General features: G+C 32.4%; 1 protein-coding gene across 9 annotated transcripts in view; it reads left to right on the top strand.

Annotated features, from left to right (window-relative positions):
- The window catches only part of LOC110462203 (myosin-3-like), a 133,212-nt gene that overhangs the window by 38,782 nt on the left and 81,237 nt on the right, over nt 1-13,193 (top strand). For 7 of the 9 annotated variants that reach the window (XM_021516055.1, XM_021516050.1, XM_021516052.1 and 4 more), the window contains exons 6-9: nt 1,048-1,143; nt 1,883-1,897; nt 6,026-6,121; nt 11,606-11,737. In XM_021516055.1, coding sequence (XP_021371730.1) covers nt 1,048-1,143; nt 1,883-1,897; nt 6,026-6,121; nt 11,606-11,737 — 339 coding nt within the window. The remainder of the gene's footprint in view (nt 1-1,047; nt 1,144-1,882; nt 1,898-6,025; nt 6,122-11,605; nt 11,738-13,193) is intronic. The other 2 variants (XM_021516051.1, XM_021516056.1) reach the window with 2 other exon arrangements.

The raw sequence follows: 13,193 nt of genomic DNA, 5'->3' as shown, positions 1-13,193 counted from the left end.
GTTAAACATCGTATAAAACCCGACAGGGACTCTATGATGTATCTCTACTGATACCAAACACCTCTGTTGACATTCTGCAGAGTAAGAAATTTAAAGGCTGACGATCGAGTATCGGATCTGTGTATTGGGGTGGGAGAGATTTAAGTCTTTAATCCCTACTTATATAATCCGTACAGAGACTCACTTTTATAGCTGTTGTGGTGTACCGCCTGTTTGTCCCTTTACAAATAGATATTTCACAGACTAAAGTAAACCACATACCGTTATACTCTCCAGGCCATATATAAATCTACATCAAAAATCTGCATGCATAGTGGATTTGACATATTCACTGTGGACAAGCATACACACTGAATATAGTTCACTTGAAGTATAGATATACTGTAGGAACTAATGCATAGATGTATTGATGTATGTACAGATTGGAGAAATGTGTCTGTGTATATTATATTTGCAAAGCCATTGATGTGTTTGTGGGATTTGACAAGGGACACAATTAATCTGTATTTATATGAAACTAGATTTCTACCATCTAGTGAACAGTGTTTGTACCTCTGTGATTCGTCAACAAAACCATTCATTCGGAGAGAAATTGGACAAAACATTACTACGTGTAACCTGTAAAAGTTTGATTTCTCTATCAACCTGTGCATAAACTTGACTCACACACATTTTTCATGGGATTACAAAGACTGGATCGTCTATTAGGTTTCATTGATAAAATTGAGCACTAATACTTGTTTTAAGGTTAAACAATGAAATGTTTGCATACTGAAACATTTAGTAAAATTTTGTTCTGTATTGTGCAGTTATTCAACAGTGCCAATTTTGATGATGCGATGAAATGACGATTTTTCAAACTTTCTGACATCTTTCATAAATAAAAGTCACGGAGGATCACAAGTGAACATGCTTTTGTATCTTTATGAAGAATTCCATAAAAGGAGAAATTTGATTTCGGCCGTGAGATAAGATGATTTATTCATATCTGTACTGGTTTCTGATTTGATACAATAATTAACATGGCCGCTTGCAAAAATTTGACAGATGATGGCAAAAAGACGGGAGCACCGAGTGACCTTGACTCCGTAACTGCTCAACAGGTGGATGCAAAGTTCAAGGCCATCTTGCGTAAAAAGAAAGGTGAGTGATGGTATACGTGTACATTCATAAATTTGAATGCTAAAATGATGAGGTATTGAATTGCAATAAGGTCCTTTAGAGGTAAAAAAATAAAGAATGACATCCTCATATATCTAAGATATTCATACTTTAAAAAAGCCCCTTGTGTCTGACTCCATATAAGGGCGTTTGGCTTATTATAGGACAATAAAAATAGCATTTGTAGATAAGGAACAAATTTTCATTATCCAGTCATGTAAAAGAGCTAATTAGGTACTTAAAACGATAATATTAACATAATTTAAAAAAAAAATGTTTTAATAACTTATTGGTCCTGAAATGATACCATTGCTTCTGTGTCTTGTTAGATGGTAGAGTGTATCTTGTAAAATTGGAGTGACTGAATCGGTTAGACTTGCCCCTCATCTCTAGAAAATTGAATTACTGGGAGTATTTAGAAAAAAAATAAAAATCTAATAATTTTGATCATTTGGATGTCTGATCATAAATTCTCGAACTAGGGGGAGATATGCTAGTAGTAAAATATAGCCACGAAATTCTTCATAAAAACTTCGGGGCTGGTAGACAGTCTTAAAATTAATTGGTGTAGGGTGAACAGTTTCAAGTATACTGTATAACTTGGATTATCAGTCCCTCTTCTTTAAGCCTTTGTAGTTAGTTAAAAATTGACCCCTCTAGATTCTGTGACAAATCAAACACTGTCCTGACAGGATTTAACTCCATCTTTATATTATGACAGCAAGCCGTATGAAAGGTCAGTATAAATCGTGTTACTACCATGGGTAGAGGTGTACAGCTTACTGACCACTTTACATGTACCTCTGAGTGGTCAAGGGCTATGAGAGTGACCGGTGGCGGTTTTGGGGCTTCTGACTTTTGACATGAGAAGTATTAAATCATGGTCATTGCTGACTCTTTAAGGATTAAGCTGAGGATAATGGTGATTGTATGTGTTTATACCAGGGGATTATAACAGTTCCACTGGTCACTTTGTGGAGTTGGGTATCAGGTCTGACCACTTTAATCCAGATCACAAGTCTATAGAATACACTGATGTACTTTAGTGTAAAAATTTGTTACTGTGATTCCAGTACATATGTATTAAAAAAATATTTTCTTATTTTTATTTTTGGCATCAATTTCTCACTTCATATGTGTATTCTAATTTCCATTTGAATATTCATGGTGTACATGCTTAATTTATATTTAATATACACAGGTGCCAGACATATACTAATTATACAAGAAAATATGTTTATATAACAAACCTTAAAGGGACCTGAGAAATTTGTTTGCTTTTGGAAAAAAATGTTTAGTATTTAATGCCCCTTCATGTCTTAATAGTTGGACCGATGTAAGTACATGTATGATTTTGTTAAAAAAATTCTTTCAACTATTATCGAGTAGGTTCTTAATGTGTGATGCACATTTCATGAATTCCTTCAAAATAAAATGTCTGTGTTTGAGTTTGAACCTTTTTTTATTTTTTTTATCCATAAGCTAATGTTACAATTTAAGTGCATGATTATTTCACCATGTAAAGAAAAGTTCATATTCTATTTTTTTATTATTTTTTATTTCTTATCATTGCAAAAGTTTGACAAACATTAGAAACTAGCAAAAAAATACCTTATAAATTGTATCATGATTAAGATTTGCAACAACCACATTATTATAATAGAAATTCATCTAAAATTCTTATGGTCCAAACAAGCAGCACTTGTTTGAAGTTTCAGGCCTCCAGGAATTTTTTACGCCCACTAGCAAAATAGGCCTGGCCTTCTCAAATACAGAGAGTTGTTGGCCATCACAGTCCAGCAGTTATTTTGAACGTTTCAAGCATGTTATCAATACTATTTCTACACAGCTTTTAGATTCATGATTGTTTATAGACACAAGTGTATTGCCCTCTTTAGGTTCTTACATTTTCAGTGTTATGTATAATCTGTATGAATGCGTGGGTAAAATATGCTAATATAGATAAACCAGGATGTGCATCTCTGTACTACAACGTCCTAAAAAAATACTGCATGTTACCTGTATTTAGCTTAGACAGAGTACCTTAGTGATGAGTTTAACAGGAGGTATAGACTACCTTAATATTGAGGGTTTACTATTATCCCCGGCTGAAACTGCTACGCCTTCAATACTTTCATGATGATGAACGTCCTAAAAAATTACTGCATGTTACCTGTATTTAGCTTAGACAGAATACCTTAGTGATGAGTTTAACAGGAGGTATAGACTACCTTAATATTGAGGGTTTACTATTATCCCCGGCTCAAACTGCTACCCCTTCAATACTTTCATGATTGATGCGTCTTGGGCGGTTCTACTGATTGCATGTTGCGAATGTTGAATTTAACCTACATTTCAAGCTTCAATGGCTCGGTGACTTAGTGACCAGTAATTAGTTGTTCTTATGTTGTTTTTATATTGACTTGTACGCTATAAGCAGGGGATATCGATGACGCTCCTTGTTCTTATATTAACTTGTACACTATGAGCAGGGGATATCGATGATGCTCCTTGTTCTTATATTGACTTGTACATTATGAGCAGGGGATATCGATGACACTCCTTGTTCTTATATTGACTTGTACGCTATAAGCAGGGGATATCGCTGACGCTCCTTGTTCTTATATTGACTTGTATGCTATGAGCAGGGGATATCGATGACGCTCCTTGTTCTTATAATGACTTGTACACTATGAGCAGGGGATATCGATGACGCTCCTTGTTCTTATATTGAGTTGTACGCTATGAGCAGGAGATATCGATGATGCTCCTTGTTCTTATATTGACTTGTACACTATGAGCAGGGGATATCGATGACAGTCCTTGTTCTTATATTGACTTGTACACTATGAGCAGGGGATATCGATGACGCTCCTTGTTCTTATATTGACTTGTACTCTATGAGCAGGGGATATCTTCTTGTTGAAATCATGTTTGACCTTCTACACGATATAAGTTTGTCTTTATGTTAAGAGTATGATATGTATATCAAGTAAAACGGTGTGAATTGTCGGTGTCGTGGTCCATATAAATGGTTAAACTGGGAGAGTATATCCTCACTCACTTCCTTTCTCGTTGTATGTTTTGTGTGTTTTTATCATCTTTAAAGATGGAAGGCAGTTTTCATCACCTTTCTCTGTTTGTGGTGTGTCTTTCCTTTGTACAACTTAAACAATTATTTTGTTATCATTTCTATAAGCCTATCAAAACTTTCCTGGGACGTATTATGGTATGGGGAGCTTCCTTCCATCCACACCTGTTATTTCCACACGATAACTTGCTTAAATATTGTTCAATTTTGAAGTGTGAAATTGAGCAAAATTCCTATAAATACTTATACTGTGCTGTGATTATATATATATAATAGAGGCGGACTGAAAAAGATACAGGTTTCTTAAACTTATCCTTTACATCTGTGCACAACTAATTATGCTGACATATTTTGAAAAACACAGTTGAAGCTGAACGATTTTTTTTCTATTGTAAAATGCTGTACATTGCACCTATTTGTATATAGGCAAAATAAGGTCGCGTTTGCATATCCCGGTTGAAACGGTTCAGGTGGCGCAGAAATATTCCACGATAAACGAACGCACTTGGACCGATCTGTAGGCAGAGCTCAAAAATACACAGTTTCGGAGAATAAATAACAATACATAAAGAATAATATGTTCTTCTTTCAAGCATCCACTAAATTATATAACTTATCTTAAAATCTACACGTGGATTGACCTTGTTTTATAAAGAAATAACGCAAACTAGCAATAGTCAGCATTTTAGTTTTGGCCAGGCACGTCTGGACCCCTCAATCTACAGGTGCCGAATATTCCTGAGGTCAGCCTCGGTTCAGAAATGCGCCTGTGGTTTTCTTTCAGGTTCAAACTTTTCAACTGGTTGAACCAGATGCACGAAAGGGGCCTAGATCTTCAGTATATTAGGTGATTGTGATGCTTTTACATGTGATATTGAGAGTTATCATCACACAGTCTACAAGTTGCTCCTAGAACCCACATGTACAGTACATGTAGGGTATTCAGCTTGTATCTGCTATACGCCATATAATTATTTATACATGACGTGAGATTTTTCCTTTGAGATATTCAGATTTTGAAATTAATTACCTGTGAAAATCGATGCTGTTGGTCTCCATTAATGAATAGTGGTATTGGTTTATTATATCCGTGCTAGAATGTATAAAGATCAACCTAGTCTGAACGTCAATACATGTGTTATCATGAAACCATACTGAACGTCAATACATGTGTTATCATGATACCATACTGAACGTCAATACATGTGTTATCATGAAACCATACTGAACATTAATACATGTGTTATCATGAAACCATACTGAACGTCAACTACATATGTTTTATTGTTTAATTATACTGATCAAAATTGTTGAAGTTATTTTGTTGGGGAATTTATTGTGTAATTTGACCATAGAATACACTGTGAAGTTCCTCTTAGCAAAGATTGTTTTTAAAGTTTTCTGTATACTGCCAAATGTTAAAAATGTATTTTTAAGACTGCATGGAATTTAAATGTTGGGATTTTAAAAAGGCATTTTTTAGGAAAAAATCTTCAAAATTTAAATATTTTTTTCGTATACAGTCTAATACTTTGTTTTTTCAAATTAAAAGTCACTTACTTTATGAGAGGCCAACGTCACTTTTAACTGTAATATATGAGAAACCAAAATGCAGAGGTTTCAAAAGTCACACTCTGTTTTTGATGCAAATTCCATGAAAAGGTGACCGTTTTCCTGCAGCATTATAATCATGATAATATTTTGAAGTGCTATTAATAATTAAAAAATACATAGACTTTTTATATATTTTTTTTATGAAATTCTCCATTCTAGGTGGTTACCTTGACAACCTTAAAGCTAGTGACACAGAGACGATAAGAACTGAGGATTATGAAAATATATTCAAGGATGCACTTGTCTATCAGTCAGGTAAGCCTGCAGTTATCTCCCTTGTACAATCTCGCACAATGTAAAATTTTCGTTGATGTGGTTGTAACAGTTCATCTGTTTATTTTTTGGGGTAAATAAAAACAAACCAACATAATTGTTTGGAAAAAAATCCGGCAAAACGTTTGCCAAAATCCTTTGGAGAAGATTATTATTTTGCAAGTGAATGATTGTTCTAATATTTCTTAATCAAGCTAATTCTAGCTGTGACTTTTCTATTCTATCCAGTTTAATGAAAAGCTCCTTGTTTTGCAAATGTATCTCATCACATTTAACCCTGCATATTTACATTGTAATCTCTCAACTACAGCATGAAATCAAACCTCACTCAAACCATAGATTTAGTTTTTGTCTATTGAAAATTCTCATTCGATAACTATTTTGACTTTATTAACTAAAAAGTGTTCAAATTTGTCATTGGTAGAGTTATCTCCCTTGTCATTTTTTCTGCAGCATTATATATTAATTCACGATTCAGTGTAATCAGAAGATAAACTCAAAATGTCAACAGTTAATTAGAAAGTTGATAATCAATTAAAATATGCTGATGGTTTTGTCAGTGTGGAAATCTTTGGTAAAGTCGATGTCGCAGTTAAAGGTAGCATATCTCCTTAACTTAAAATCATTGGGTCCATCCAGGAACATTTTGAAAAAAACACCGTTTAAGGTAGGATTTTCCTTATCTTACTTATTGGGTCCATGAACATTTTGTAGGTATCTAGTTGTCTGACGTTTGGAAGTAAAACAAAAGGATATGTGGGTTGGTAGATAATTATCTTATATTAGTTAAAAACACCAGTATTTGAGTTGTCAGAGGTAAAGTAGGCACGGTAGTCTAGTGGTAGGACGCCAGGCTTGTGGCCGCAGGGTTGTTGGTTCGAGTGAAATCACAGCACTGTGTTGTATCTTTGAACAAGATACTTTACTCCTCTTGTTCCAGTCTACTCAGCTGTAAATGAGTACGTGGTTGGGCAGTGCTAGAATTGTTGAATGCTAGCTGTGAGTGCTGAAATGGCAGCACCGGCTGTATGCTTCCCAAGGAGTTGAGAAAGATATTGGCTGGTTGCAATGGCCCTATAACTACGGATAATAATTTGTGAACCGCTTTGTGACGACGTACAAACTAGGTTGTGTGGAGGAGGTATATAAGAACCTCAAATTATTATTATTATTAAGTTACCTGGATGCTACACTAGAATGATGAGCTAGAGTGAAGTTTGGTATCATACTTACATATCCATGTTTCATACCTGTCTGTTAACCCTGTAAACAAACAAAATCTTGCTAGTCTGAGATGTTTACATATTGTGTAAAGTCTGTTGGAAGTTGCAAAATTTTGATTGGAATGCCTTTATATGAATATATTTATATCTGATACACTGTATTAACATGAATATTCACTTGCTAATTTTATAGTATGTCGGTAAGAATACTGATACTTTCCATGATGCGGGGTGAACAAGGTGACAGAAAAGGTCATCCCTTCCCCCCCACCCCCATAGGGTGGGATGTGGAGATCTCAAACCTGACAGGCGATTCTTACATTGTCATACACTTGTGTCAGACAACTGTCAATAATTTCAAACATATCTAACATTATAAATGTAATCATCCATGATGAAAATGGTTCCAAATAGTTTTCCATCTGACACACTATTGAAACTTGTATTAATATGGTTCCATCACATAAATTGTGTTAATTTGGATTAAAAAGGTTCCATCTTATAAGTTTTGTTAATTTAAGTTTAAATGGTTTAATCATATACAATGTAAGTTGTATTAATTTAGATTAAAATGACTCCTTTGTATGAAGTATATGACTACATTATAATTTTTTATCCATTGTCTGTTATTAATTTGCATGTCAATTAATGTTAATTAATGTTAATTAATGATGTATATTGTATTGATACTTACTGTACCATTGTATACAGTCAAACTTTCAATGTTTCAAACTTTAAGCAACCATCGAGAAAAATTAGAAACACCCTGAAACTGATTCACAAATGTGGAACTTCGAATATCTTTGAAATCTGCATAAGATGGATTGTGACTGTTAAATTGACAGAACACAAGGCAAACAATTTAATTTGAAATCTATAAATACTGGACTAAGTGTAATATGAACAATACGTTTGATGTATTTGTGCATTTTAATTTGCATGTACAGGAGGAGTTAATGTTCCAATGTTTTCACACAGGTTATTGTTTTACTTTGATTTATTGAGTTTAGTTTTCAAGGCCTTGATTGCAGTTCAAAACAGCGAGAAATAAGACTTATAATGTTTGATTTATAAATAGAATATCAGTAGTGTTAACTCATTCACCCCTGAAATTTCATAATGAACTATTCCAACCTTTGAATTGGAGGAGTTCGAATGCGTCTTCAGGGGTGAATGAGTTTAAGAAAAAGATATTGGACTTGGTAATAAGTTTAACACATCGAGATATTTGAATCTTCTGAAAAAGATATCCAGACTTTGCTGTAAGTTCAACACATCGAGATATTGAAATCTTTGAAGTTCGATTTATGGAAGTTTGACTGTACTTTCTCTGCATGCCGATTGTAAACACGTAATTATTGAATCCTCTACTGTATACAACCTCTGCTTAGTCCTCACTGCTAACCTGACCATGTCCATAATGTAAACATACTTATTTTAGGGGTAGCTAACTCATTCACCCCTACATTTTTAAAATGGACTTGCCCTGCCTTTGATTTCGTACGGTTCAAATGTGATATTGTGTAATTTAATTGGTTATTAAAATAATCTAGGTAAAATTATTACGTGGTAATTCTATTTTTATTTAAGTGGTAACATTATTTTAATGAAAACGTCCTTTCGTGGTAAATATAATTTTCAGTTATTTTCAAAGAAGAAGTAATTTTCGTAATTTTGTATACAGGTAATTGATATAGTGTGTGATTAATTTTAAGGTAAGTTATAATATTGATTATTTATGAATAAAATCTCTGACTTCAAGTAGAGTAGGTGGGCTTATTACAGGACAACAAAATCACATTTCTTGGTATATCTACTTAATTGGTAATTTATATGACTGGGCTTATTACCAGGCATGGGCTTATTGAATGATAAATAAAATATTGCTGGTTTTTTTATATTTTCTTTTACAGAAAATTTCAAATTTATTGATATGTGATAATATTTTTATCCTGGCAAGCAAGAGCATTTTGTACTTAAATATGGTATCACTATTATAAGAATGTTTACAGTACAACTATATAATACAAATTAATCTGTAAAGAAATCACTATTATAAGAATGTTTACAGTACAACTATATAATACAAATTAATCTGTAAAGAAATACTGCAAAAACCTCCATTATTCTTGCTTGATTTATATATGAGGTTGATTTATTGATACTTTTACATACCAATATTTATTGTTTGCCTCAGAGATTTTGATTCATTCTCTAAAAAAAATATTGTCAAAATGTGTTCCACATTGTCATCAGGTCAGTTTTATGTTAGAGATTGATCAGTTGGCATATTTAACTCATTTACCTCTGAAGACATATTTGAACTCTTCCAATACAAAGGTTGGAATAGTTCTTTATAAAATTTCAGGGGTGAATGAGTTAAAAAGTGTACATCTCTGCACAAACAATCTAATGATATCATCAGGAAGATAATGGTTTCTGCGGTACATTCTGATGTAAAATACTGTATTGAAAAATATTGTACTTCCTCCATTTATTAACCAATGCATGAGAGAATTTCTGTACTGATGTGATCTGTATTTACACAACAGTTCTATATGCCTGTACAAAACAACAAAACATGTTGTTCCTATACTTTGTTTGCCATTATATATTGTACCAAACTATGTTTACCTGGTTCTGATAAAAAATCAGTAACTGTGATTTGAATCATTATATATTCTGGACATTATTTTTCTTCAATAGATTCTCTGGTGTTTTTTTGGCATCGATTTGAAAACTGAAATTTGCAGATTTTCCTTTCAATTTTGTGATAATATCTTTTTAATTTGAATAAAACTGATTTACTATAATTGAAATGAATAAATATAACTAAGTTTCTAATCCTAATTTATATTAATTTGTCAGGTATGGAGTTCTGAAAAATGTTATATCTGACTCAGCAGTATGAAAATAAATAGCACAAAGTTCTGAGATAATTGTGTGGCTTTAATAAACACTTATTACCAAGTTTTTGATAAAAAAGTTGATTTAACAGATGATTGTACTGTATGATAACTTACAAGTTTTGGCTATTTCCCCCTGTATCACAAGAAATACATTCTGTAGTTTGAATCACAGGTATTGAAAATGTCTAATGTTTAACTTGAAATGGTTAATTTCATTTTTGGTCATAAAATCAAATATAACTAACTTGTATTGTCTTCAAAATTTGTGTATTGCAAGAATTTGTTTTAATCTTTGAAAACACAATTCAGAAAAAGAACACCATTATGAAATTGACTAGCAATTTGAATAAGTTAATATTGAAATCCTCTAGGCCAAAATAAAAAAACCACTAGCTGGATATTTAGCTCCAATAAGCAAAAAAAGATGAAAACATTTATTGTTTCCTAGTATGTTTGTTTAAAAAAATTACAATGATGACCGATAAATTAATTGCAAGTTATCTTTTTCTGTAGAGAATTTACTCAAAATAATATTCTGATGTTGATCTGGGATTGGTGGAGTTAAATATTCCGAAAGTTAATTTTCAATTCAGTATGTAGAAAAAAAAGTTACAAACACTTACTATAGCCCTAGCCCTGGAAAATATTTGATCAACTCCAAGCTATTGTGCATGAGATATTTCTTTACCGGCAGTACACCTTTGTCTTTTAAAGTGGTGCATATTGAGGTATTCATGGGATGTTAATTCACAATTTTCTAATATAAGTACCATGAACAGTAAGGGGAAATTAAAAAACAAAATGAAATATTTGCGAAAATGATCTACTACATAAATGTAAATAACACACAGGTTCATTTACGAAATATAGTATGATCTGCCTATATCAAACCATTTAAAATCTGGAGACCTGTGTAAACCAGAACATTTGCCCAAGGTCATGCTCTATTCATCACTTTGTAAATAAAACCTGTATAATCTGAAAATCTGTATAAATAGGTCCTACAGTACACCTGTGTTATTCGAAATTTATTCTGACAAAAATTATCGGTTACAGTGGTTTCTAGCTCAGACAGGTTTAATTGTAGTAATAAAAACAAAATCAGTACATAATTCTTTGTATATGGAAAAAAACCGTATTGAAGTACTTGAATTAGATGTTTTACTCATTCACCCCTGACACTTCATAGTGAACGATTCCAAGCTTTGAAACCTAAGAGTTCAAATGTGTCTTCAGGGGTGTAAGAGTTATTTAAATACGAGCCACTAAACTGCCAATATGAGTTTTGAGTAATATTAAATGTTGATGGAGATTTTAAACCATGTCTCGGTCAGACTCCGACACACTGGAGAACAAGTCTGACGAGGACAGCGATAACGTGAGCGGTAAACTGACCAACAGTGATGCAGACACACCCACCAAGGCTGACCTGTCCTGGGATTACTATGATACTGACCAGTCCAAAGGTGGGCCCTAGATCTGTTGTCCACTTCCATTGACCTTTGTGTGATGGCTACTCTACAGCACAAACAGTCAAATTTTATTTGAGTTTTGAATTTTTATTTTAAGTTGAATGATATTTTTTCTTTTTTGTATTTGAAGTGTCAGCATACCTTTGATACTATAGATTTATTGTTATTTATGCATGTCAAAGTGTTACTGAACAAAATGGGGAATGTGAGTGCAAACACTAATTTTAAGAAATATAACTTTACGAGGATTTTCTTTCTTCACTTGATTAAGATGTAGGTTTTAGAAAAAGAAATTAATGGCAGTTGAATTGGAAGATTGACATTTGAAAAATTTAACCCATCGATCGTTCTTCCTGTCAATCCTCCATCCAAACAGATTAATTTGTGGTGATTTTATTCCAAGCTGAAATTTTTCAAATTGAAAACTTTTATAAAAGATTGATTTTTGAAAGCTTTCTTTATATTTTAAAAGTTTATTGTACACCAAAATGCAAGCATGCAGTGTTTGTATGCTTTATTGGCATGTTTTTCTGTGTGCTGTGTGACATTTATAGTTAGTTTATGAAATATAATCAGAAGTTATTTGTATTCAGGAACTGAAATTTTGTACAATATACTACATGCAAAATATAAAAGTAATTATTAATTAATTGCTACATAAAAAAGAAATACAGGTTGTATGTGAGATCTTGGCTATACTGAATTTATCTGAGTTCGATATAGACTTTTATTTTTCTTAAAACGATAGAAAGTTAGATATCATTTCTGAATTAAATTTATCACAACCTTCAATCCCCTAACTCTTTCATCACCATTCATATCATTGTTTTTATTAAAAGTCATTAATTTTGGGTTTTCATAATCAGCCGTAAGTGTCTTAACATTTGGAGTTACCTCCCCTTAACTGTGTGCATGGATTTGGGTAAACGGGAGATGGTGTGGAGTTATCTCCCTGTAACCAGTGTGTTGTTGGGTTGATCATCCAGAAACTTTAACTTTGTATTTTATTTCCAGAAAATAGATGAATATACGCCTAAAAGTTGCTTTGATAAAAAATTGTATTTGAAATATATCAATATCTAAATATTTTTAGAAGCTTTATCTAAAAAATTTACCAGAAATCTTGGATATTATCCTGGATGACTACTCTTCCACTGCATATTAAAATAATTAATAATATATACATCAAATAATAAGTTTGATTGGTATATATGTAAAAAATCTGTTTCTTCTCATTCATCTGACATGACAAAAAGTAATTATTTATTTAAAAAAAACTGATTATTGAATTATTTAAAGATATAGAAAATTAGTTAGTAACACTTATTTTAACAGTCATCATTTATATGCTGTAACAAGTGTTGATTTTCCAGCTGTTTACTCTTCAAAATATCAACATATAAATTCTCTTGTTCAATTCAAATGTTAATGTACATAATACATTGTTCAT

The sequence above is a fragment of the Mizuhopecten yessoensis genome, unplaced genomic scaffold (genome assembly GCF_002113885.1).
Source record: "Mizuhopecten yessoensis strain PY_sf001 unplaced genomic scaffold, ASM211388v2 scaffold10759, whole genome shotgun sequence".
Taxonomy (NCBI): domain Eukaryota; kingdom Metazoa; phylum Mollusca; class Bivalvia; order Pectinida; family Pectinidae; genus Mizuhopecten; species Mizuhopecten yessoensis.
This window is presented reverse-complemented; position numbering and strand designations above follow the sequence as displayed.